The following is a 25,089-nucleotide window of genomic DNA, read 5'->3' as shown; positions in this document are numbered from 1 at the left end:
TTCTGCGACCCGTGGTCACATGGTCACATTTTTGTTGTGCAGCTTTCGCCAGCCAAAGGGTCACTTGTCAGACTTGATTGGCTCGGATTCATTCTTAGGCATGTTTTTCATCTTCTTGATTGGGCTTAGGCGAGGTTGTGCTGAGGAGGGTAACTAAAACGAGCCTGAGCGCTTTGGCTGGCTGGCTGGCTTTCTTCGTTAATGCTATCAGATGGCCTCTTTTGCGCCTTTTTTTGATCGGAACTTCTCGGCGCTTAGGTCGCTGCGAGGTTCGGTCACTGCTTACCACTTACTTACTTCCACCCCGTTGTTTTCGTGTGATGTGATGTGTGATTGTGTGTGAAAGTTTGGGCCATCATGGTGGTCGCCGACCGCACGCACGCAACGCAACGCACTTGTGACATTTTCGGCATCTCAACTAGATTGTTCATTTTTCATCGCGGCAACATCGTTTAAACAGCCTCGTATAGACTGTGCTAAAGCACTAACTAATACCGTATCTTCACACATCCATGCAACCGCACCGCACCGCCCCGCCATGATGATTCCCTCAGTCCGCCCGCCCGCCTGCCTGCCTGCCTCCACTGTTTTGCTGTACCGCCGCCGCGCATCTGCATCCTTACAGTCTCCGCCTTTTTTCTCCACTTCCTCTCTTCCGCTTCGCCCTCCCCACCGAGATGCTCGTTTCGCGATGCGGTAGCTGCAGCAAGCAAGCAAGTGGGTTTCAGCCGCATGGTGTGCATGGGAAGGTTTTTGAGCCGCAATTATCGCGTCAAGCGTTTGATGTTGGTGGTAGTGGTGGATTGGAAAGATGGAAGGATCTTCGTATGTATGTATGTACCGGTACTGTAGTGGTAGTGGTAGTGGTAGTGTAGTGTACCGGACGGAGCCAAGCTAACCAAGGCCATGACTGACATGTATCGATGTAACATGCCACTCCATCTACGTACAGGCCATGTACATAAAGTAAAACGCTACTTACGCTACGACCTCATCCTTCGTATCTTTCCAAACATGATCGTAATCGAGAGAGGCGCCGTGTTGCTATAGCGGTAGGTAGGTAGGTAGCCCGCATGTACCTACCATACCATACCTACGTTCGGATAGTTTCCCGGATCAACATGTCGTTCTGGATTGGGAGTTATCGAGTTAGGGTAGACCCGGGTGCCGCGCAAGCTGGCTTATCCCTCCCTCGCAGCTTCCTTTCCGAGTTTGCCCTTGGTTTTCTTGCCTTGCTTGGAGCAGCCTCGGCAGTCCCACCGGCCGCCGGTGGAAGATCGGAGGACGGGTGACGGACGGGTGATGGGTTACTTACTCCACTGCGGGTGTTGGGATGGCTGATGTAATGGAATGGAGTGGGATCACGGGGTTTGGGGGTCCTTGTTTAATGGCAAGGCATGGATTGGGGTTGTATAGTGTAAGTTGGTGGGTTAGAGTATAGTGATAGTACTGTTGCTATACCTTTGTTTCTTGCATCCGGACATGTACATTTCCATTCGCATATTGTCGTCGTAGTCATCATGGCTCAGTCAGTCACTCTAGTCCAGTCCAGTCTCGCTCTCGCCCATCTATCTCCCTCAGCAGGTCTCAGCTCAGCTCACCCCCACATCCCTAACAACCCCATCCCTTCCATTCCATTCCCTCCCAGCCACGCAATCACGATGAAATGAACAACACTCACCATCGTCACCGCAACTTCTCACACACACATCACACATCACACCTACCCTACCCTCGCTCCCATATCCCCGTCGCAGTCCCAGTTCCATGCACTCAAGAAAAGTCCTCACCCATATCCATGCCACATGCACATGCACGCATCACGCATACCACCCCCAAAACGACGGCACTAACAGCAATGGTGAAACACATGTGGGTATACTTATAACCGTGCTGTATGTATGTAAGACCAGGGTTTTTGGTGCTGGTGCTGGTGCTTGTTAGTACCGGTACTATACTAATGCAGCTCGATACGGGTTGCTTGCAGCAGCAGCAGCTCTTCTCTCGAGACAAGCACTACAGTGGTTTAGTGTTTGTGCGGGGGAGGTGAGGCGGCGGGGGTATGCATGTCATGGGTGAGGGGATGTGATAGGTTAGGGTTTTTTTGATGGTTGGTTGGTTGGTTGGTTGGTTGGTTGTGAGTCACTAATGTATGTACTGGAGGACTCTGAGCTGGTGGATGAGGGTACTATGGAAAGAAGGGAGATGAAGATGGAGATGGAAGTGTACGTAGATACAATATGGTTGAAACGGCAAACAGCACAGCGATATCATCAATTGTGTACGGTAGGTATGTAGACCGATATCCCACTGTACCATAGGATATAGTACAGTACAGTACAGTACCTACACCGACCAACCACATCCTGCAGAACCAAAGGAAAAAAAATCAACCCATCCAATCACAGACAACAACAACAGCCCCGCCCCACAAAGTAAGTTATCATATCACAAAATGATAAATTTTCCGGGCCTGGCTTCCAAATGACGCCGCGCTTACGACCATCATCAGGCCCGGAAGATTATGGGAGAATAAAAACGGCAGGCAGCAAACAAAGCACATGCTGCATCCATACACACAAATCAGTGACGACGATCAGGCCAAAATACTCCGTGCTTGTTCTTTTCTTTTGGCCAACCTTTTCGTATTCGTGTATGTGTGTGGGGGGGATGGACAATACATGAGATGATCATTACTGATCGTCCCGGTTCGGTTGGACGGACACCAAAAAGCAAAATAAGCAGCATACCGTACACAGCATACAGCAGACAGCAAAAAAGAAAAAAGAAAAAAAGGCAGTTTTTACTACTAGCATCAGGTTTGATCTCTCGATCACCCACTTACCCCCGCGGGGTTTCATCTATCAATCTGCCTGCCCTTGTTTTTTACCGTTTCCCATCACACCCCTCCTCCCGCATATCAAGGATCTTGTGACCTGTGACACTGTCCCAAAAGGGAAGTCTGCCTATCGGAACGGGATGGAGGAAGGATAGCTTATTGCAGTAATGGGGTGTGGTGTGCGGGAATCGCGATTACTTTGGATTGTACTTGTCCTTCCAGATCCTGTGTAGAGAAAGATAAGTCAGCACGTGCATTATTTTCCAGCATGAATCAAAATCTGCAAGGGCATTCGCAAAAAAAGGTCCAGCGCCGGAATCCGTCGTTCGTGTAACAAAGGGCAACGGCATGCCGAGAGTACCGCGGTAAAAATGCACAAAGATGGAGTCCCGTCAGTCGCCGTCTTGTCAGTCCCGATGGATAGTGCCGTCATTTTGTCGCGGTAGCCGTCAAACTACTCCAGATGCGTTCTCTTTTTTCGCAAGCACGCAAGCACGCAAGCACCAAGGCAAGCAAGCAAAGCACCCACCACCCCAACAGCAACCATTGTCGCGCCATCATGCAACTCAATCTCCAGCTTGCCATGACAACGGCACCATCTGACTACCTGCTCCACACATGGTGTGCATCCACGCCGTCATCGGCTACACCCTCCCATCGTCCCGCTTACTCTTGCACTGGAACCGAAGCCAGCAACGAGACGCCACGTGTAGCCCCATCAACGGACTTGTGTGAGCCCATGCAACCGCGGCGCCGGGCCCAGAAGGCATGCCAAACTTCCACTATTGGAACGGGAGAGGTCGGCTTGTGCCAAACGGGCGACTGGTGGTGCTCCTACTCGCAGATACTTCTCTGTGCGACATGGCATCATGTGTGCGTAGCGGGGAACTGTCAACCGGCAGCCAAAGTGTGACAGGTCCTGCTGCGGGTGAGGGCGAGGGCCGTTCGGCGTCCGCGGTCAGCTTAAGCGAGCCTGACGACCAAAACCGTGCTTCAAGAGCCAATCGATAAGCCTTGGCGACTGCGCGTTGAAACTGCTTCGCCTGAACGGACAATAGCGCTGTGCGTTGGATTTGTCGACTTCCTGCCTGGATCCTATCGTGGCTTGGTGTTGAGGTTGCTGGGGACGCAACACCGGCTGAGACGGGATGGCGCGCGTCAACGTGATGGCACCTCATGTTAATTTCTTGCACCGTGCTTCTCGTCACGACGCAAAGAGCTCCTCGGTCCGATGGCCTTTGGTCGAATAGAGAGTGAAATGCTAACGAAAACGGTGGTACTTACCAGGTATTGCCTAACGTCTTGTTGCCCTTGGTCTCCGCGAGGCGCAGAAACTGAGCCGCTTTGAACTGCATCGAGGCGCAGTTAGCAATACGTCCGCATCAGCCGAGCAACCCATGATGATGCCCAAACAGTGAGGCGGAGGTGGAGGGAAACTTTGTGTCTCAGTGGATAGAGGCGCGTGATGGCTGAGGTCGAGGCTGTACGCGACCCCAAGCTGACCGTTCGCGTCACCATCGCATGAACATCTAAACGAGTCGACATTGACCGGTCAAGGCAAGACGAGGCCATGGACAACAGCGACTGCCGTACACAACGGAGAGGACGACGTACCTTGTCCTTTTTAGTCCCGAAGCCTTCGATATAGCACCACGCTACCTCATTCATCGCATCGGTATCACCCAAATTAGCAGCAGTCTCGTAATATTGCTTCGCGGCCGCGGGATCCTTCTTGATGCCCCAGCCATTTCGGAAACAGTTGGCCAGCTCATACATGGCCAGCACAAGCTCGCCTTTGGCCGCACCGCCCTTTTTCATGCCTGCACCGAGGGCCAACTTTTCCACCTCAGCACTGTTGGACGCCGCCATGGATAGGTACTGGACGGCTTGTTCTTGGTTTGGCTCACATCCCCAACCGTGACTGCGGGGTTAGTCAGCGAGGCCTAGAATACGAGGGCAGCGGGTATATCCGATGACAAGCAATAAGTGCTTACCGTAATGCGAGACCGTAGAGCACTTGGGCCAGAGCATTGTTTGCGCCCGTCGGCTCTGCAAGTCTTCCAAACAATGCTGTTGAAGCCTCGAGATCTTGGTGCATCTTTGTCAGCCTTCATCGTGAGAGTTTGGGCGTGTGACGACTCACTTCCTTTCTCATGTAGCCTGATAGCTTCATGTATGTTCTCCTATGCAAAGCTTAGACCAGATCTTGTCCATTTTCCAAGTTGTGCATACCTCGTCCCCAGGAGCACCTGTGCTCGTAGCGCTCCTGGCTCCTGGCGACATTGGACTCGTGGGCTCATAGTGCGGCGTACTGGGCTGACTGCTATGCTGCAGAGTTGCTGTAACCAAGACGGTCGCCCTCTTCTCCCACTTTGCCTCGTCGTCCTCTGTCCGTGCGACACCGTCTCCTCCCACTTCCGGAAGGTTGTCTGGTACGTTGACGGAGCTGCCAGACCTGCTTCGACCAAAGTGTAACCGCTCCGCTATGCCGCCACCCTGAGCCGAGGTGCTACTCCGGCTTCTGAACCTGCCAAAGGCACCTCGTGGTGCGGGCGACAAAAGGGGTGCCTCGCGCGTAGGATCGCCGGGGAAGCTAGGCGGCTCGATTGACTCTTGGGTCGAAGTCGTGGTTCGAAAGAAGTGGAACTCTGGAATATCGGGAGACAGCGTGGGTCCTGTGGGTGACGTCGGAGCGCCTTCGTCCCTGATCTTGTCCTTCTTTTTCAACAGGTCTTTGAGCGTCATGTTGGTGCGTAAACGAACTTTTGCGTCGAGCTTCGTGTTGCCAGCGCACGCAAGGGGTACGCGGTCGGGTCTAAGGATATTCAAGAGTAGTTTCACACAAGGATAGCCAGGGCAGTGTGACGTCTTTGCATTAATTGACCCTGAGAGTAGTCTTATACCTTCGCAGCTTCATCGCAAATGTGGCAGAGCTCATGATCCGCGGCGTGCCTGTCGAATTGTACGGCACGATTGATGTAGGACAAAAGCCAAGCAGTAGCCGCAGCCCGCCTCAGCCTCCACACCACGCCAATGTTAGACTCGATGCTGCGCGACCACTGCAATAGTAAGCGTCTTATGTCGCGCAACCCCAGAACCCCCTCTATGTGAATCTGCTTCTTCCATTTGCTTCGTTACCAGCTTTTCCTACACAGGCTGAACACAATGCACGTCCTGGACACCTCCTAACTCATCTTGAACTACTTTGGTACCTGGCGCTACTCATGCGCCACCGTTCTAGCCTGCGGTCCAAACTCCTCCAGGGCCAATGCAAGTATCCACATCAAGCAGATCGTTTATTCACAAAGACATCACTGCAACAAAGCCGTTCATTCTCAATTCTTCATATTTTTTTTCTTTACATGATTTTTCTATCATCTTTGTATGCACCTATCATCGATAGGGCAGCCATGTGAGCCCACACGTAGGTATCTGCATGCTATGCGCATGCGAGCGTGGCCACTACCCTGCTTGCAGAGTGTGTTTGTATGAAATGGGTCTGTTGCCCTGACAAGAGAAAATGGAAAGACGACTAGGAAATCGCAAGACGGGGTATCACAGAAAGAAAACCCTGAACGCCGCAGCCATGACAGCTATGTACCTTGAAGGGTCAAGAAAAGCACATGGTCATGAAGTCGAAAACCTACCAAAATGGATGCTGGCAAAAGTAATGCTTGGAAGGAGACGTGTTAGAGAAGGACCATGTTAGAATCAGAGAGGAAGACTCACCGCCTGTGGATATCGGCAACTACCCGTCGAGTGAGATGTAGTCGTCCTGCTGGGTGAACTGTTTCGGCTCCTGTTCGACCACAATTGACTCGAGGGATTCCTCGCTGGTGTTGAGAGAGCCATTGGCGGTGTCCAGTTTCTCTTCACGTGCATCAGAGGTGACGGGAGTGACGGGAGTGGCTGGAGAGGGTGACTGGACCGGAGAGGAGAGACGAGTGGTGTTCCTCATGCGAGCAGCGCGACGAACATGTCCATGGCGGCATCTGTCGCCGAACCGACATTCACCGGTGTTGGCGAAAGTGGGACACTCGTGTGCGTGCAGTCCTGGGCAGGTGTCTCCCTTCTCGCAATAACCCAATGTACCAAAAGCCTCGCAGTTGGGTGCAGCATCGTTGATGCGAACATGAGCAAAGCGGCAGCTCTCGTTGGTGCACATTCCGTGTTGGAAATAGTCGCAGGTTGGCACATTGTGCGGTGAGAAGTCGTGAGATAGTGAGCACCGCGGGCCCATGTTACAGTGACCCTTGTACAGCAAAGCCTTGCAAGCAGCCAGCTTGTTGGTATCGTGGATATATGAGCATACGCCACTGCATACACCTGCAAATGTCAGCAACGCACAAGAAGAAGGAAAAGTGCTGAAAGTGTCATTTCGTCAAAATACCTGTGCTAGTGAACTTGGAACAAAGGCCCTTGGGCGTGATGTCGTTCTTCCATGACGGAACGTTGGTTGGCTGCTGGACTCCCCCTGGCGCATTGTTGTTGGTCAAGAGCTGCGTCGATGCCCGCTTCTGGAACGTGGGTGCTGGATGCTGATATGGATGATGACGAGGACCACCGTAGCCACCTCGGCCACCACGAGAAATACAAGGAACGTAGCCACCTCGACCACCACGGAGACCTCGAGGAATGAAGCCGCCTCGCGCACCGGTGCCAGAACCACGGCCAGTGCCATGGTCTCCAGCGCCGGCGCTGCGCTGTGCCGCACTACCCTCCTCGTACATCTTGATGTACTCTACAGTTCTCATATCAGTCTCTATGCGCAAAACTCGTATTGTAGTACATGCCTTGCAGTTCGGCTACAGCGCGCCGACGCTCCTCGGGTGAGGTCATTGTAGCGACCTGCTCCCGCGTGTACGGGGGCGGTCCAAACGGCACCATCTCGGCGTTCTCTGTAAATGTCTGATCAGTTAGCAATGCGCGTTCTCGTCAGTTTATTCACGTGGGTCACAGCAAGCGGATGTCGATTGAGGTGATGCTGGTGAGGTTTGCGGGGCAACAAAGAATATGTAATAAGGAGTGTCCGTGAAGCAGAACGTCTTGGCAGGGTCCATGGATCACGTGATCTCGCTAGTGAGGCTGGCTTGATCGGTACCCAAAGTAAACCCGGCTATACATGCGGTGTCAGAACTGTAAGGCGCTCTTGGGACATGTCACATTCCATGGAGTATTCAGACAAATGTAATAGTGATTGGATTCAAGTAGTGGCTACATGCAATTGTCGGCCTATTCCGAGTAACGCCATGAAAATGCTTTGATCTTGAACGCCATAACAATGCAATGTGAAGGATGTGTAAATACATTCTTTCAAACACCAAACTCTTGTCCGGTGACAGAGCAAAAGCAAACCCTCGTTACTCATCAGCCTCCTCATTTAGCTGCTTACGCTTGATGGCCAAATCGTTCTTCTGCTTATCAATCTGTGTCTGCACACGTTTCTTGAAGAGAGTGTTGGTCTGCCTGTCGCGCTGCTCGGTGCTCTGCTGGATGGCCTTTTCTAGTTCCGCAATTTCAGTCCTGAGCTGCTCTTGGCGCTGTTCCTCAGCAGCGGCAGCCTCATCCACTTCATCCACGTCGTCGTCGGAATCAGCATCATCGTCGTCGTCATCGTTGTCGTCTGCAGATGTCGCGGCTGCCGGTGTGGAAGCTGCGGTCTCGGTTTCCACAACCGCATTGCCATTCTGACTGAGCACATGCATGGCCACATCGTGAGCAGTGGTAGGAGTACCAACTTGTTCAACTTCAATGTTGTTGGAACCATTCAGCAATGCATTGATCTGATCGTTGTCGCCTTGCAACTCGACTTCGTCGTCCATGAGCCCCTCGGCAAGCATCTGTTCGAGAGCGTCGGCGTCCATCTCTTCGACTTGGGGAGCATCCACCATCTCCTCGTCATCGACCTCCTCTTCGGAGCTTGACTCTTCAGAGCTCTCGGCTTCACTATCCACCATTTCAAACTTGGTTGCATGAGCATTTTCGTCCTCGGCCAACAATCGGTTCATTTGTGCTTCGGCTCGCTCGACATCAATGTATGATTTGCGAGGTCGGAAACGTCGCTTACGGGCCCACTTCATAGGCGGTGTGAGACCATGAGGGAACCGGTGGGTGTCAGGGGAGATGTATGATGGGAGAGGGTACTTTTTTGCTTCCTCCTCGTTCTTAACTTCGTCCAAGACTAGGAGCATTTGACAGACGTCGGCGGTCTTGACCCAGTCCTTTTTGTTCCAACTCTTCAACGATTCGATGACGGCGGGTAGTTCGACCATAGTGGCGGCATATATGCGGTTTTGTATGGTGAGCATAGCGCGGCGACCCTCGCGATCGAAGAACCGGAAGTGGACACCAGGGCCCCCCTGTGATACACTCTTGCCGATAGTCTTCTCCTCGATGGACTTTCGCAGTAAATCGCAGTCGGGGCCTGGTTTCATTCGCAAGACGAATTGGGACTCAATGGCCGGGTCGACTTCTGCCTCTTCCGCCTCGCTGTCATAGCCGACACCATATGGTCTAACCGGAGGCTTTCCTGCGCCCTTGACCTTGAGAATAGCAGTACTAGTGCGCTGTGGTGCATTCAGACCACCCTTCGGCTTGATAGATAACTTGATAGATTGGGTGCGGTTGTGAAGTTTGGGTTGAGGGGGTGCTTGTTCGATAGCAGTGAAGTCGTCCTCGTCGCTGTCATTGGCCATAGCGAGGCTCTTCGCAGTGGGCTTTGGCTTGCGCTTGGCGGCGGGTGAATCGACATCATCACCCTCTTCCCGGACTCTTTTCTTTGGTCCAGGCTTTCCTGGGGGAATGACGTTGCCGCTTTCATCGATTTTGGGCTTCTTGGTGTATTTGCGCTTAACTTTGGTTGTGTCACCATTCTGGCTGTCTGTCGCCTCGCCGGATGGGGGTGCTACTGGTTTGAGTTTGATTTTGAGGCCGCCTGGCTTCGCGGTAACGGGCGTGGGCGCATTCGATGGGGGAGCCTCTTGAGGCGCATCGCTTGGGGCGGCGCTGGTCTTGAGTTTGAGCTTCATACTGGGCGATATAAGCAGAAGTGCAGCGATTTATCGACCGAATTCTGATTTACACGCCGGCGGGCGCGACATTTGCGAGGATGAGTGATTGTGAGCAAGCAAGTCGCGGTTGGTGACAATGGCATGGGGTTTGGCCTTGGCAACACCCGGAATGATGAAGGGCCAAAGCTTCTGAACCGCGTACCTTTACTTTCTCGACACTTCTCCATGCGCGTACCGTGACGACAATGCGCCCACTGGTCCCGCCATAACACCAATTCACCCCGTGCACCGCTGCATCGCACTCGACTCCAACGCGCGAGCATGTCTGAAAACGACCTATTCCTCAGCCTGCTACGGCCCGCCGTCCTCCATATTCTGCGCGCGACGGGCTTCCAATACGGAAAGCCTTCAGCCGTCGATACCATTGTAGACCTGACCGCGCGCTATCTTTCTGTCCTGGCAGAGCGCACAGCCTATAATGCCTATTCGAATCACAACGACCTCACTCCGGACATTACCGATGTGCGCATGGCAATGCAGGATTGCGCCCTCCTTGTGCCAACCATGACGGCAGGAGAGGAGCTTTGGAAGGAGATTTTGCGGAAGCCTCTTGAAGAGTATAACGCCGAAACAGGCGCTCGCGAGAATGAGGCAGCGCGGCGCGACGCCGAGGACACGGCAGATGTGACCGAATTCATAGAATGGGTCAAGGGCGAGCAAAACAAGGAAATCAGGCGGATAGCAGGTGTCTACAAGCCGGTACCGACAAATCCGACAGAGCAGCTTGATCAGGAAGAGATGGAGGATTATTTGAACAGTATGGCTCGGCGTGTCTTGACATTATTCGTTTACTAACTCCGCCCCAGCCTTGATGAAGAAACACAGTAAAACGGGCGTCGAATCAAGATTCCAAGGCACGGTATTGGGAGTACCAGCTGAGCCCAAGACCATCAAGATTGAAGGAGGAGCCGCCGAGTCCATAGAAGAGTGGTGTCGTAAAACCCGCGAAAGAGCCGCCAAAGCAGCCGAATCAGAACGGGAAAGCCGTGAGCCCACACATCATGTCGAGGCGAGAGAGCCTTCAGCAGACGTGGCGATGGAAATGGAGTAGCATCCCTGGGTCGATTTGCATGCATAGCGTAGGCGTTGGGGTTTGAATCATTTCGAGGCGTTATGGACTACCCAGTTTCTCAGGTCGAGAATCTTTTGGGGACAGGGGAATTCGGATTTGCATTGTACGCAGTGGGACGCACATGGAGGATTGCAAGCTATGCTCATCCTCATACGGTACATACCATATCGGGTACTACACCACGAGATCGCGCATCCGCGATATGGTAACTACCAGATATCGAAAATCAATTACGACAAACCATGTACAATTGCCCATAGTACGACCCAGACCCAGACACAAACATATGAGCTATGTCTTCGGCCTCACTAACTCAGGGTTCAGCAAGCCAACTTTACAGGCCGATAGCGCACTTAGCTCCCAACGCACCCATCGATTACTACTAACAAAGACTAAGAACGCGGCCCGTGTATTCGTTTTCTCACGTACTCATATGACGGCACGGGTGCAGTAAGTGGGGCAAGAAATGAATGACGGGGCCCCTCATACGTCATAGGTATTGTAGAACAACCAAAACAATAATCCTCCCAAGCTTCAAACTCAACCAATTCTCAACATACACACAGCAATTCACATTTATATCCCAACATCTAATATCGAAAGCTACGAAAATAAGAACAATCCATCTAAGCAAACGCTCTACTATAACCTACCACTCCTCCCCCAACGCAACAACACCACAATGTCCGCCCTCTCCTCATCCCAACCCTCCCAACCCACCCAATCCACAGCCTACACCACCCCCGGCAACCCCGCCTCCAAAGACCCCCAGGAGCGCAAAGAAACTAGCTTCAACGCCTCGGACAATGCCGCCACTGTTGACCAGCGCCTCCCAACCAAGCAAGCGACCGACGCCCAAGGACTCCAAAATGCAAAGTTCGAAGAGGGAAAAGGCGTCCACGGCGCCCCTGCCGGTGAAGAAGCAAAAGGCCTCACCCATGAAGATGTAGGCCGTCACAAGGAGTTGGATGGGCAGCAGATGGCGGCGCCTGGTGAAGGTAGGGTAGCGGATGCGGTGGCTAAAGGGGGCAAGGGTATGGGTGGTGGTGGAGAACAACCGGATTTGGCGTCGGATTTGGATAGGTGAGTTTGCATTTTGGGGGTATCTGTGCGTTGTGCTAACGTGTGAATAGGAAAAAGGCTGAGCAGGCTGAGGCGAGGGAAGCGATTAAAGCGGAGAAGGGGGAGGCGACACAGGCTGGAGGTGCGTTGGGACAGACTGGTGGACCGGCGAACCCGGTGGATAATGAGGGGCAGGGTGGTGGTAATTATCCCAATTCTAGCTATTAGGTTGGGTGGTGCGAGGATGATGTAGATTGGGAGGTCTGGAGAAGAGATAAGATGTGTTTTGATATATTAAATACTTGAGGGAGGAATCTTGGATACATAAATCTGATAGCAATCATACAATAGTGGTTAGTGCTCATCTTTTCAATACCGTCTTTTGCACGTTCTATTGCAAATAGGTATCTAGGCCTACCTCTTTAAAGAGATACCCTAACACTATACAGGTGTAACCTCCTCAACAGGCAATAACAGACTAATTCTGCAGACTGTTGGTGGAAAGACGTCCTATATCTTGATAAGAGCGAAGAACTTTGGATACGAGAACGGAATGGGTATAAAGACAAACTTGATCGAGGAATGACCAGTGTCAAGCGAATAGGCAAGTAGGCAGAAGAACTAGACAATATGAACAACACCGGCAAAGATATACTCAGGACATACCACGACACCCACATGTTCATCAACACCCCTCACGTTACTCTTCAAAGAGTAGAAGCCAATAGTCACCATCACATGCAACAACTCAAAACATTGAAGTAAATTCTTATTCTTATTCTTATTCTCATTTCGCCATATCCCTTCCTACCAACAGCTATACCAAAGAGCGATGACCGGTGCAAGTGATTGTGAAAATCCAAGCGAGCCGGTAACATCAAGTTGCTCTCCCTCTCTCTCTCTCTCTCGCTCTCGCTCTCGCAAAAAAAAACAATAACCACCCAGTACCGTAGCAGCGGCAGTACAAGAGGGCCGCACCATGCGTTTCTCATAAATTGATCGCACCCGAAAAAGAAAACAAAACAAGAAACAAGGGCATTGAGTTACGTTGCGTTGCGTAGCTGCCAGGAAAGAAAATACAAAAAATGATAATAACACCACGATGCAGACCTACCACAACCTTTACTACTCCCATAGAGAGTCAAGTCAAGAGTTGGTGGTCACGTATCATCTTGAACGCCGAATCCAAAGCCCAAACATGTGTGTACGTACAAACATCTCGTAAGCCAGCCCAACAAGGCGTCTTAAGCGTCCAAGAAAATAAATAGTTGAAAAAAAAGGACGTGAAGATCAAAAAAGAGATGATGAAAGCGAAGCGAAAAAAGTAAAGACGACGGTATATGGAAAACTCAACCTGGTCAGACCGGATCAAGCACCCATGTACGCGTCGAATTGGAAATTACTCATATCGGCGGGTGCGACAACGTTGCCGAGACTGGGGTCGAAGAAAGCAGTGTTGTCAAAGACCATGGGTTCAGGTTGCATACTCATACCAAAGTCCATGAACTGCGATGATGAGTCAAGAGGGGCTTGGTTCATCATTGGCATTGATGGCAAGGGCTGTTGCGACGCGGGGTAGACGGTCGTGGCAGCAGCAGTGGTGTCGACGGGGTAAGAAGGCTGGTTGAAAGCGGCGTCTGAAACATCAGCAGCGTCGTTGTCCGAGTTGCTTTCTGGCGACTCTGGTGTGGGCTTGTTATCGACTTCCACCTCTTTAATCCAGTTTTGCTTGAGGTACTCCATCGGGGGGTGGTCTCCGCCACCGATGCCACCGCGCTTCTCGTCGTTCTTGCCCTTCCTGCCGCGCTTGCGGGGGTGGAAGTGAGCGCGGCGGAGATGGGCGGCAGCGTTGTAGTAGGCGCCATATACCTTCTTGTTACGGCAGTGCTTACAGTTGGCGAGGAACTTTTGGTCTGCTGACGAGTCGATGCAGATGTAGCCCTTGCGGCGCGAGGCATGGGCACGTGCAATGTGGCGATCGAGCTCATGCGTACCGCGGAACCCATCGGGTCTCTCGTTGCAGTAGTTGCACTTGATCTTTGGGTGCTGAGGGCGCACATAGGGTGTTTTGGACAGAACACCGACGGTTTTAGAGGAGCCATCCTCTGACCTTATCCGAGTCATCTGAGCATCTGATGACGGGGACGCAGTCTCATTATTGCAGTCGATCGCTTTGGGGGCAATCTTGCGAGACGCAGCTTGTGCGATGATTTCGCGCTCGCGTTGCGATTGACGAGAGTACGTCGAGCCAGACGCAGAGGCCTCGCTCGAGTAGCCCTCGCTGGATGTAGCTGATGTCGACCTCCGCATATCCTCCGCCAGGTACGACAGATCGTTGTCGGAAGAGGCAAGTGCGTGCGCACTTGCGGGAACAGATGAAGCAGAAGAAAGGAAACCTTCACTGGAGGAGCCAGTGAAGTTGAGAAAATGAGACGCACCAGCGGACTCGCTGGTGGATTTATGATCGACGGAAAAGGAATAAGGAAAAGTCTCATCCTCTGAGAGGATGGGAAGCATACATGAAGAATTGGACGGAACACGCAACATGGAAACGTTATCAAAGAACTGGGGGTTGTAACTACCCTGACGGCTCATGTTACTAGATTGAGTAACAGGCGTCATCAGAGCAGTTGACGGCGTGCTGGGCGAGGAGACATCGGATGCACTCCACTGTGGTGTCAGTTGCAACTGTTGAGCATGCTGGGGGATGGGGTGGGTAGATGAGTTATCTGGCACAATGCTGTTGACAAAGTCATCAACGCTGTACTCGGCGACGCTGCCGTTGATAGGGCAAGTCGTCTCTGGGAGCGATTGGAGGGTTGACTGTCTGCGCATGGGAGCATGCGAGTAGAGCGTGTAGTCGGGTGTCGGCTCCTGGGCCATTGACTGCCAGTCGGAGTACGGGGTAGTCGAGGTCATTGCCGAATCTGAGCGGTTCATGACGGGGGCCGAGCGAGTGCGGTCCATGGAGGCGAAGCCAGAGGTCTGCTGGGTGTTAGATCAAAGATGGCAGAGCAGACCAAAACTAGTTCCATACTGGGAGCTGCATCATGCTTGACGGGTCAAACGTCATGGACCGTGGTACCTGGTGGGCCATCGAGGGCTGCGTCGGCTGGCAGGCCGTCTGGAACCAGAGCTGATTTCGCTGCTCCTCTGAGAGGTGGCTGTTGGTCATCCAGAAGTTGTGCTTGGCCTGCTCAAGGAAGCCGAGGTAGGTATTGTTACTACTACTACTACTGCTACTACTATTAAGAGTCGAAGCCATGACGTCGGAGGGGCAGTGGGAGTGGTTTGGTTTGGTTTGGTTTGGTTTGGTTGAATTGAGTTGAGTTTGGAGCAATAGTTTGTGAGAGGTAAGAAGCAAACTGCGCGATGACGGTGATCAGCAACGATGCGCAGAAGGAAAAAAAATAGGTGTCGGTGCTGGAGAGGCCGTCTTACAGCTGTATGTTGTGGACGTTTGGTGGTGAGGGCGATGCGAATGGGCGTGTTTGGCAATGACGAGGCGATCAATAAGTGAGGGTGTGGAGAGGAAGCTTGGAAGGGGAGGATGTGCTTTTAGCACCACCTGAGAACTGGGGGACGAGCGATGCGCTGGCTCGTGTCAGAGGCCGTCTTACGAATGCGGCCCGCGCTGAGCGGTGGGTGAAGAGATGCCAAGTACGACTGAGAAGGGCAACCCTCGCTGGCGATCCAAGCCCCGAGTGCGCGCCTTCATTGGCCAGCACGGGACGGAAGATATTGGGATTCGTCGCCTCACTTTTCGTCTTTGCTGAGTCGGCTCGACACAAGCAACAAGTCCTGGTTGGGCGGCCCTGGGGTCTACCCTATCGTGAGTGCTAGGCTTATGCATCCCGTCGCATTTGGCCCTTTTTGCTGTCAGTGGCAGCCCTCTTGTTCCCGACGCCAATGTCACCGCGCCAGCAAAACGTCGTCATTTCACAGGCCACGGCCAATCGCGGAAACGGCGGATCGTCCTCTGTGCCCTCGTACTGGTTAACCGGCTCTGAAAACGATGAGTCCAGGCTCTCTGATCGTCCCTGACTTTGTGCAATCGTACCTTGGCACCACCATGTCCGCGGCTTATGATGTACCTGATCAGGATGCATCACATCGCGATATGCACCCTGTCAAACCCCACCGCCAATCGCCCGCGCACTCGCGCCTGAATCGCGTTACGACGCTCATTTCGTAAAGTTTTATTTAATCTATCATTTCTACTGTTTCCACCCCGTAGCTCACGCTTTCTCCGTCTGCTGTCCCCAGCTTGCAGGGGCCTTGAGGAAGGCTGAGCCAGGAAGGCCTGGTGACAGCAGGTCCCTCAGCCTGCTCCGCTTGCGCTTCTCTGGTGGAGGCACAGAAGCGGCAGATGACGCTGACGACAAGGAAAACTTTGAGCCCCGGTCACTATGAGCCACTCTTTGGCTCGTTGACCCTGTTTCTTGTATATTCGATACAATTGAGTTCATCGAACACCAACTTTTCGAGATGACAAAAAGGTCCTGGATTACCCTTTTTTCATCTCAATTCCATTGAAATGCCTTCCTAGAATCAGTTTCCAACGTCTGCTTTTGCGTGCAGGCGTTGTGGCGGGCGCGCTGGCCGCTGCAACTTTGACAGAGTTGTTACCTGGCCTTAGTTGAGAGAAATCTCTGCAAATGGCCCGTGCGCCAACTGATTTTAGATGTTCGATCGAAGGCACCCTCTACGAAACCGACAGAGCAACGGCTCTTCCTTAGGTATATATCTCTATTGCTGCAAAGTAATAGGCCTATATATCTAGATGCTACCTATACCCGAACGCCCTAAACCAACTCGATATACCGACCCCATATACCGAACCGCTCCAGCACCTGCTGTCACCAGCACACGCACGAGCAAAACACCGACCAGGCACTAGATGTATAGATCTATTATCTCTCTTGTAGATCCCTATATACAGACGCCTACACCAAATACCCTCTCCACCGAACGCCCTAAACCGACTCGATATACCGACCCCATATACCGAACCGCTCTAGCACCTGCTTTCACTAGCACACGCACGAGCAAAACATCGACCAGGCAATAGCTGTATAGATCTATTCTCTCTCTTGTAGATCCCTATATACAGACGCCTACACCAAAAACGCCCTCTCCACCGAACGCCCTAAACCGACTCGATATACCGACCCCATATACCGAACCGCTCTAGCACCTGCTTTCACTAGCACACGCACGAGCAAAACATCGACTAGGCAATAGCTGTATAGGTCTATTATTGTTAGGTTATAATAGATCCCTGTATACAGACGCCTACACCAAAACGCCCAAAAACATCGACTAGGCAATAGCTGTATAGATCTATTCTCTCTCTTGTAGATCCCTATATACAGACGCCTACACCAAATACCCTCTCTACCGAACGCCCTAAACCGACTCGATATACCGACCCCATATACCGAACCGCTCCAGCACCTGCTTTCACTAGCACACGCACGAGCAAAACATCGACCAGGCACTAGATGTATAGATCTATTCTCTCTCTTGTAGATCCCTATATACAGACGCCTACACAAAACAACAGACAGACACTGTATAAAACTACAAACAATATTTCTTTTCGCAAAGAGCTCGCTGTTACATCTCTTTCTGTTCACCACACTGCTCTTTAGCACCCGCGCCAACGGAAGACTAGCTCGGAAATTGGACTACGCAACTATCCTCCAAATTGTACAAGACCTATAGAAACTCCATATTGAACAACATACATAGAACGGCTTAGCCAAAGTCCTACATAGTCACCGACTGATACAGGACTCTAATGGAAATATAATAATAATAATAATGATACAATTGAGTTGCGCGCGTCGGCATCAAAGTCGTCGACAACACCATCGGTTGGCTCACAGCCTTCTCGAAGCCAGTACCTGTCCAGGGTCATCTCTGTCACCTCCGCGACAACACCAAACCCATCGAAAAACATGGCAATGCCGTCCAACCCCACCAGCTCCGACGTTCGTCTTCCCGGTGACTCTAATTTGGTATCAAACGCGAATGGATCAAGGGTTGCGACAGAGTCTCTGCGAAGCTTAGCCGGGTGCTGTGCTAGAATGATCGTGCCGGGCAAGTAGATCCTGCCTTGTCCAGCCGCGTCAACCTCTCCAGTATTGTGCTTTTGCTTTAACGTGTCAGCCACTCGTACGTTTGATCGCGTCGAGCCTGTCTTGGGCGAGAGTTGTCTTGCCGAGTTCCGCCACGAACGTGCCGCGCGAGGACTATCCAAGCTACTACTTGTCGCAACCTGCTCAGGTATTGCGTACAACTCTCGTGGTGTGGCAAGCATTGAGCCTGGTGAGGTAGGCAGTCTCCTGAAGTCGTAATCTGCCAAGGCAGTATCCAATGTCCCAAGCTGCTTCTGTTTCAACGTTTCCTGCACTCGTGCTTTCGAGGAGAAGGAACCGGGGGGCCGCGTGGTCCTGGGAGATATCGCGTCGTCGTCGTATGCTGGTAGTGCTGGTAATGGTTTCTGTGGGCCCGTCCTCATGTCACTTTCTATTGACCTCGCAGTCAGAGAGCCTTTAATCTCGTCATATGGTTTGGGCTGTCTCCTTTTGACCGTATTCGAATAGCCTAGTCTTGTACTAATGGCTCGTCTCGGCTTAGGGGGTGGTACTGTTGATGTATCGAATCCGCCTGGAGGAGCTGTTTGTGCCTTTTTCCGTAATCGCGGACGATCCATATCGACATTGTCGCCAATTTGTGATACGATAGTGACCTTTTGTGTCTTTGGCGACTCTTGCGTTTGCGACGGCCTCGATTGGGTTTGCAGTTCCTCCTCATCCGCCCCGTCTTCTCCTGAAGAAGACGAAACAATCATAGTCCACAATCCATCCAGCATACTAATATCACTCATAGGCCGACCCGCAAAGTTCGCAGACGGCAACAACTCAATCGGCATATCGTAGTAGTCCTCGGCCGCATGCTCCATAGCGCTTTAGTAGAATATAAAACGTCGTTAATATGTGTATATGAACAAGTAGGTGCAGACCGCACCTCGAGAAGAGCCGTCCTTTTTCATCATCCTTTGTCCACATCATGATGTATTGATGCACAGACAGCAATGAAGGCGGGGAATACTAGCTTGAGGGTATTTTTGGTAGACAAAGAACGATAAACCCCGTGGGGGCTGAGCACACGTGCAACTTTCCCTGACCGGAAGAGGAGAAAGAACACCATTTCCATGAGCTAGTTCGGATTCCGTGGCCTCAGATCGGATGGGGTATACAGGAACGATGGTGTTCCTCTGCCGGCGCTGCCCCCTTGCATGTGCGCAGTCGCTGAGCCTCATTAGTAAACCCCGACTAGGCAAACGTCAGCAATCCTGATTTGCTGGTTATCTATTTCGAGGTATTTTTGTATATGGGTTAATGTGTGTTGGACTTGGGTTCTGGATACGTTGTAGTGGTGTAGTGATGTAGTGATGTAGTGATGTAGTGATGTAGTGATGTAGTGATGTAGTGATGTAGTGATGTAGTGATGTAGTGATGTAGTGATGTAGTGATGTAGTGATGTTAGTGTTTTGATCAAGTGGATGTTTGTGTGCAGGATTACAACGGTTCATTCAGAAGTCGCCAACAGCATTTGACTGAACCAAGTGCACAGCCGAATCATTCAATGTATCTGTCCTACTCGATCTAATATACCACCACTACCAGGCCTACACTCTCCATCTCCGCCCCCTCCCAAACCTCAATCTGACCATTTCCGCCCCCGCCCCCACACCAAAACCCATCCACCCCACTCACAGTCCCACCCAGACTAAACACTCTCCCCATAAACCTCCGCCCCCTCATGCCCACCCCTCCTGAGGAAAATCTTCATACTCTCCAACACCTGCGCCTTCAAATCTGGCCGAATCAGATTCTGGCCCGGAAACCCACCATACGTACTATCAAAGTCGAGCCCTTTTATCGCCTTCCAAATTCCCAAGATGGCTTTTGGCGTCAGCGGAATCATGTTTGGATACGCCCACATGAAGGTGTAAGATGTCGTATCGGGGATATGTTTGGCGTTTTTGAAACCGGACTGTTAAGTATCGTTAGCCCACACTGCCTCCAGCAAGACTGGATACAGAGAAAGGAAAGGTAGGTAGAGACAACCATACCGGCACACTCATAAACGTATCCGCAATAAACAACTTCTTCTCCTTCTTCCAAAACAACACACTACTCCCCTCAAAATGCCCCCCACAAACAACTACACTAACCTCCCTACCCACCTCCCCAATCTGCGTCTCTCCACCGGCGGCACCAAAAAACTTTCTCATCCCGTCTTTATCAGCACGATTAAGCCACTCTTGATCCACACCCGCCATATACACCGGACACTTGAATACACCCGCCCATTCTAAATGTGTAGTATAGAAATGTGGATGACTAATCACAATGGCTTTTATCCCGCCTTTGGAGTTGATGAAGGATATCGTGTCTGGGTTGAGGAAGGCCACGCAGTCCCAGAGGACGTTGCCGCCGGAGGTTTGGAGCAGGATGGCGCGTTGGCCAATGCCGAGTTGTTTGCGGGTGGAGGAGGTGTCTGCGAGACCGGGGGGGCAGTTCCGAGGGGGAGAGGGGCGCGGTGGTGATGTAGTGGATGTTTGGGTTGGAGGGGTCGGTTTCGAAGTTGTTTTTTTGGAGGGCTTGGCTGCGGTGGAGGGAGGTCCAGGTTTGGCCTGTGGCGGGGACGTATTGGCGGGGGTCCTGGAGGGGGGGGTTTGTTAGTTTTTTTGTTTTTGTTTTTGTGTTGGTTGGTTTGAATGTAGGGGGTTGTTGTTGTTGTTGCTAACTACGGCCCTGATATCTGGTGGATATGTTAGTTGAAATAACTTTCATTATGAGATTAAGATACATACCGATATCCTCCTCGCAAACTTTGAATATACCACATCTTCCAGAGTACCAGCTAGACCATGCTTCCAATCCAGTACACCCAGTCTACACACAAGAGGATATGACGTCACCTACATCGCAAATACGGCAGGACTCCGGATGCTGGTCAAGCGGAACGTCAAACTGCGTTCCGCACGTTTCGCAAATAGCCAAATCACTCGGTTCGAAATTCATCTTGAAAAACATAGTGTCTAGGATGTGCGCGTCACTTGATGTTGTCGTTGGTTAGTATATATGTGTAAAGTGGTGTCATGTTTACCACGTTCATATAGCTTCAAAAGTGGGGGAGACGGGTTTAATTTACACTAGATACCCGCCATACGAGCATTCCAACCTTACAAATCAAGGAGCACCCAGACAACTCCAACATTGAAATCATGACAAACATTCATCTACGCGTAAGATTACTAGAACCTAAGAAGAAGAGCTCTTCGTAAGATTATGTAGTCTACAATACCTCTTACATCCTTCTATCGCTTTCCTAACCCTCTATCCCGTCTCATATCCTCTAGCTAAAACAACAACAACAACAACCCTTTTTTGTGAGAAAAAAAGACAAAAAAAAAGAGTTACAATAGCAACACCACAATATGGGAGTTCAACCGTCAGGGAATTCGAACCAATAGACTATCACTAACATTCTTTTCACAACGGTATTAATGCAGTTCACCTACAATACGCATCCAGTGTTTAATGGGAATGTGTGACTCTTTATGAGGAATTGTTGAACTACATGACATATACCCTGAAGTTGAACTGGCGAGTGAGTGAGTGCGTGCGCAAGCAAACGGAGTGAAGGGCACTGCAGACAAGCGAGATGGTGATGGGTGCAAACAGGCAGATAGACAGACATGCCAGCTCATGGATGGATAACGCGAGATAAAAACATGCTTAATTCTCCAGTAAAAAGACGTTTGTCTGAGCAGAAGATGCTCTAAAATCCCATTGCGCCCATCAAAAAGCTATACACACGCTACCACAACAACCACACAAACAACAACTAAATCTACCGTCTCTCCATCCTCGCGTCAACCTGCGCCTTGGGCTCCGCAGTCTTGATCTTCGCCCACTCACCATTGAAAGCATTGATAAGCCACCACCTCAGCTCTGCAAAACCAGTTAGCTACCGCGTACACACTTTACGAGGAAGGGAGAAAGGAAGACTTACTATCATAAACAATCCTGTTAGCATTATGGAAGTAGATGCTATGATCAGAGTCCGGAAACACGTGAACATCGTAATTCTCAACACCTGCGAGATCAAGGCGGTCGAGCAGCGTAAGCGTGTTCTGCATGTGTACGTTATCGTCGGCGACACCGTGCATGAGGAGGAAGCGGGTGTTCTTGGCGAGCGAGGCGACGTCGGTAATGGTCGAGTTGTTGTAGCCTGCGGCGTTGTTCTGAGGCGTGTGCATGTAGCGTTCGGTGTAGATGGAGTCGTAGTAGCGCCAGTCTGTGACGGGTGCGACAGCCATGCCGTACTTGAACGTTTGGCCGGCGTCCTGCTCAAGAGTTTTGAGCGTGTTGAAGCCGCCGTAGCTCCAGCCCCAGATGGCGAGGCGGTCGGCGTCTACGTACTTTTTGCTGGCCCAGATCTTGGCGGCGGCGATTTGGTCGTGTGCTTCGTAGTAGCCGATGTTACCGCGTGTGATGCAGCGGAGCTTGCGCCCGAGGAAGCCGGTGCCTCGTCCGTCTACGGTGACGACGATGTATTCGAGGTTGGCGGCGATATATGCTTGGAAATCGACGTGGAACTTTTTGTTCACTTCTTGAGAGCCCGGTCCACTGTATTGGTAGAATAAAACGGGGTACTTCTTCTTCTCGTTAAAGTGTGGTGGGCGACGCTCAAGGACGTTGAGTTTGAAGCCGTCGACCTCTATGGTTTGGTAGTTGAGAATGGGCATCTCGCGTTCTCGCACGAAGCGATCGAGGGCTTTGTTCTCCTCCAGTACCTTTTCGAACTTGTCCTTGCTGGATGGTGTGCTGATGATCTTCTGCCATGGAATGCCCGGACCTTGGTAGGTGATCAAGGCGTACGAGCCACCAGCTGAAAAGGATGCTCCGTAGTAACCCGAGCCACTGTTCTCCACGACCTCGCTTGTTCCTGTACCGTTCAGGAAGACTGAGTATGCATGTCGTTCCATTGAGCTCTTCGCAGTCGAAATGTAGTAGACAATGTTGTTCTTCAAATCGACACGAGAAGGTGCATCGACAACTTCCCACTCGCCTTGACTTAGTACGATGGGCTTATCGTTGTCTAACGGCGTAAAGTATCCAATGTGGTCGTATCCCTCGTGGATGATAGTATCGATGTAACCATCATCCTTGCGGCCATTGGCAGGATCAGCAGGCACAAATGTGGTCTTTTGCGAGACCTCAAACCAACCTCCGTCCAGTTCTGCAACGTTCTCAGTCCTAACCGTCTTTCCAGTGCGCTTTTCAACATCCATCAACACAACTTTCAGGATGTCGCTTTCACGGTTGGTCTCGCGGACAAGTACCTGCTTGGTCTTGCCAGCCCAGACAATCTCGGTAATTAGACGGTTGTTGTCCCTGAAGTCGTCTTCAATCTCGACACTGAACACTTCGGCCTTCTCCACATCGTAGAACTGAAGTGTCACTATAGGATTGGGCGCGCCAGCCTTGGGGTACTTGATGTTGCGAACCTCGGGGTAATTTTCTTCGCCAGCTTTGGGCTTATCCCCGCTTGGGCGGGATACAAAGTATTGAACAGGGTAAGTCGGAACAGTAGACTCGTCAGTGCGAAGGAAGGCAATATACTTGCCATCCTCTGACCACCATGTCGCGCTGTTTGTTTGGAAGACTTCCTCTTCGTAAACCCAATCAGGTATACCATAGAATAGCTCCGAACCACCGTCGCGCGTGATTTGGATGACTTCCTTGGAGTCCAGCTTCCGGAGGTACATGTTATTGTTCCTCGTGAATACGACGGCATCCGATTGGGGCGACAGGGACGCCAATTGAACTCTGCCATCTTGGTTTTCGGGGTCCAGAGGCTCACCGGTCTGGGTAGCGACGTCGAAGATCCAGTACTTTCCGGTACCGGAATGTCGCCAATTCTTCTCAAAGTCCGACTGGACGAGCACCTTTTTAAAGTCTTTGCTTGGCCAAACTTCGACGGGTCGGACGAAATATCCGTTTACATTGAAGCCGCTCTTCTGCATGAGCTTGGTCTTTTTTGCAGAGGAATCCCCGTCGCCCTTGTTCCTGATATCCTCAACTACCAGGTACTCTGCGTTGCCTGCGTCCCTTTCGAGCAACAGGCCATCCTCGCCATTGGGTCCTGCGATCCATTTGAGGCTCTGCTCTCGGGCATAGAATCGGCCACCAAAGACGTCGTCCATTGTGATTTTCTTTCCCGACCCTTTTGTAGAGCTGGCCAAGGGGTCGTGTGGCCGAGTCGACACGTGTTTGTAGCTGCCGCTCATCAAGAAGAAGACCAGCGCAAGTGCCCATCCTGTCACACATGCTATGCCAACGATCCATAGCCACCTTCTTGTCTTCTTGTCTACAGAAATCGGAGACTTGTATCGTCCACCCTCGACATCGAAAGCTTCTTGCGCCTCGTCATCTTCATCTGTGTACTTTTCTCCGCGCCTCGACCGCGATGTGCCGTTGATTGCCGGGTCGTTGATGTGCTCGAGAACTAAGGACGTGGTCGAGATGGAGGATATAGAGGTGTCGGAGGCGTCTTCTGAGGAGCGCGCAGATCGCTCTTGTTTAGTTAGAAGCTCCGCTTCCTCCTCTTTGGGGGCGCGTTGTCGCGGCATTGCAAGATCTAACAAAGTTGAGGGATCGCCAGTGTAATCATAACATTTTAGGGAAAAGCGCTTCAAGATATTGCGACAGAATACCGCGATACCCGTGAAGTTAAGTCGGGGCTGCGGACAAGCGCGGCTGGGGGTAGTGATGACCGGCGGTACTAAGTTAGTTGCGGAGTTAATGCGGAGGTTTGAGGACTGGTGTTGGTTGAAACGTCCAAGCCATTCTTTGACACAAGGGGATCATCAAGTTGCAGCACAAAGGATTCTCGAGAAGGGTTTCTATTCAAGTCTAATTCGGGAAATCCCTGGAATAGCATGATTTAAGCGTCTGCCA

The 25,089-nt window shown here is 51.5% G+C and overlaps 8 protein-coding genes across 8 annotated transcripts; 1 reads left to right on the top strand and 7 right to left on the bottom strand.

Moving 5' to 3' along the window:
* Window positions 1–3,033: 3,033 nt before the first annotated feature.
* On the bottom strand, window positions 3,034–5,584 carry PtrM4_141570 (uncharacterized protein; the record flags this gene model as incomplete). Its single annotated transcript, XM_066109519.1, has 6 exons — window positions 3,034–3,064; window positions 4,124–4,188; window positions 4,454–4,760; window positions 4,834–4,927; window positions 4,983–5,022; window positions 5,072–5,584. 6 exons carry the CDS (start codon window positions 5,582–5,584, stop codon window positions 3,034–3,036), a joined length of 1,050 nt encoding a protein of 349 aa, XP_065960441.1.
* A 1,003-nt stretch (window positions 5,585–6,587) lies between these two features.
* PtrM4_141560 (uncharacterized protein) lies at window positions 6,588–7,079 on the bottom strand (the record flags this gene model as incomplete). Its single annotated transcript, XM_066109518.1, has 1 exon — window positions 6,588–7,079. The coding sequence occupies one exon, from the start codon at window positions 7,077–7,079 to the stop codon at window positions 6,588–6,590; it is 492 nt and encodes a 163-aa protein (XP_065960440.1).
* A 1,120-nt stretch (window positions 7,080–8,199) lies between these two features.
* Window positions 8,200–9,867, bottom strand: PtrM4_141550 (uncharacterized protein; the record flags this gene model as incomplete). Its single annotated transcript, XM_066109517.1, has 2 exons — window positions 8,200–8,385; window positions 8,578–9,867. 2 exons carry the CDS (start codon window positions 9,865–9,867, stop codon window positions 8,200–8,202), a joined length of 1,476 nt encoding a protein of 491 aa, XP_065960439.1.
* Window positions 9,868–10,170: 303 nt separating this feature from the next.
* On the top strand, window positions 10,171–12,271 carry PtrM4_141540 (bromodomain associated domain containing protein; the record flags this gene model as incomplete). The annotated part of the gene is made up of 4 exons (XM_001937837.2): window positions 10,171–10,666; window positions 10,716–10,895; window positions 11,746–12,064; window positions 12,115–12,271. 4 exons carry the CDS (start codon window positions 10,171–10,173, stop codon window positions 12,269–12,271), a joined length of 1,152 nt encoding a protein of 383 aa, XP_001937872.2.
* Window positions 12,272–13,411: 1,140 nt separating this feature from the next.
* Window positions 13,412–15,218, bottom strand: PtrM4_141530 (Pneumo-att-G domain containing protein; the record flags this gene model as incomplete). Its single annotated transcript, XM_001937839.2, has 2 exons — window positions 13,412–15,028; window positions 15,081–15,218. 2 exons carry the CDS (start codon window positions 15,216–15,218, stop codon window positions 13,412–13,414), a joined length of 1,755 nt encoding a protein of 584 aa, XP_001937874.2.
* Window positions 15,219–16,281: 1,063 nt separating this feature from the next.
* On the bottom strand, window positions 16,282–19,013 carry PtrM4_141520 (uncharacterized protein; the record flags this gene model as incomplete). The annotated part of the gene is made up of 2 exons (XM_066109516.1): window positions 16,282–16,478; window positions 17,933–19,013. The coding sequence occupies 2 exons, from the start codon at window positions 19,011–19,013 to the stop codon at window positions 16,282–16,284; spliced, it is 1,278 nt and encodes a 425-aa protein (XP_065960438.1).
* Window positions 19,014–20,123: 1,110 nt separating this feature from the next.
* On the bottom strand, window positions 20,124–21,047 carry PtrM4_141510 (uncharacterized protein; the record flags this gene model as incomplete). Its single annotated transcript, XM_066109515.1, has 2 exons — window positions 20,124–20,781; window positions 21,046–21,047. Coding segments are annotated over 2 exons (660 nt in total).
* Window positions 21,048–21,976: 929 nt separating this feature from the next.
* On the bottom strand, window positions 21,977–24,761 carry PtrM4_141500 (DAP2, Dipeptidyl aminopeptidase-acylaminoacyl-peptidase; the record flags this gene model as incomplete). The annotated part of the gene is made up of 2 exons (XM_066109514.1): window positions 21,977–22,077; window positions 22,139–24,761. 2 exons carry the CDS (start codon window positions 24,759–24,761, stop codon window positions 21,977–21,979), a joined length of 2,724 nt encoding a protein of 907 aa, XP_065960436.1.
* Window positions 24,762–25,089: the final 328 nt, after the last annotated feature.

Source organism: Pyrenophora tritici-repentis, chromosome 8, assembly GCF_003171515.1.
Source record: "Pyrenophora tritici-repentis strain M4 chromosome 8, whole genome shotgun sequence".
Taxonomy (NCBI): Eukaryota; Fungi; Ascomycota; class Dothideomycetes; order Pleosporales; family Pleosporaceae; genus Pyrenophora; species Pyrenophora tritici-repentis.
Note: the sequence above shows the minus strand (reverse complement) of the source record. Positions and strands in the feature narration are given on the sequence as shown.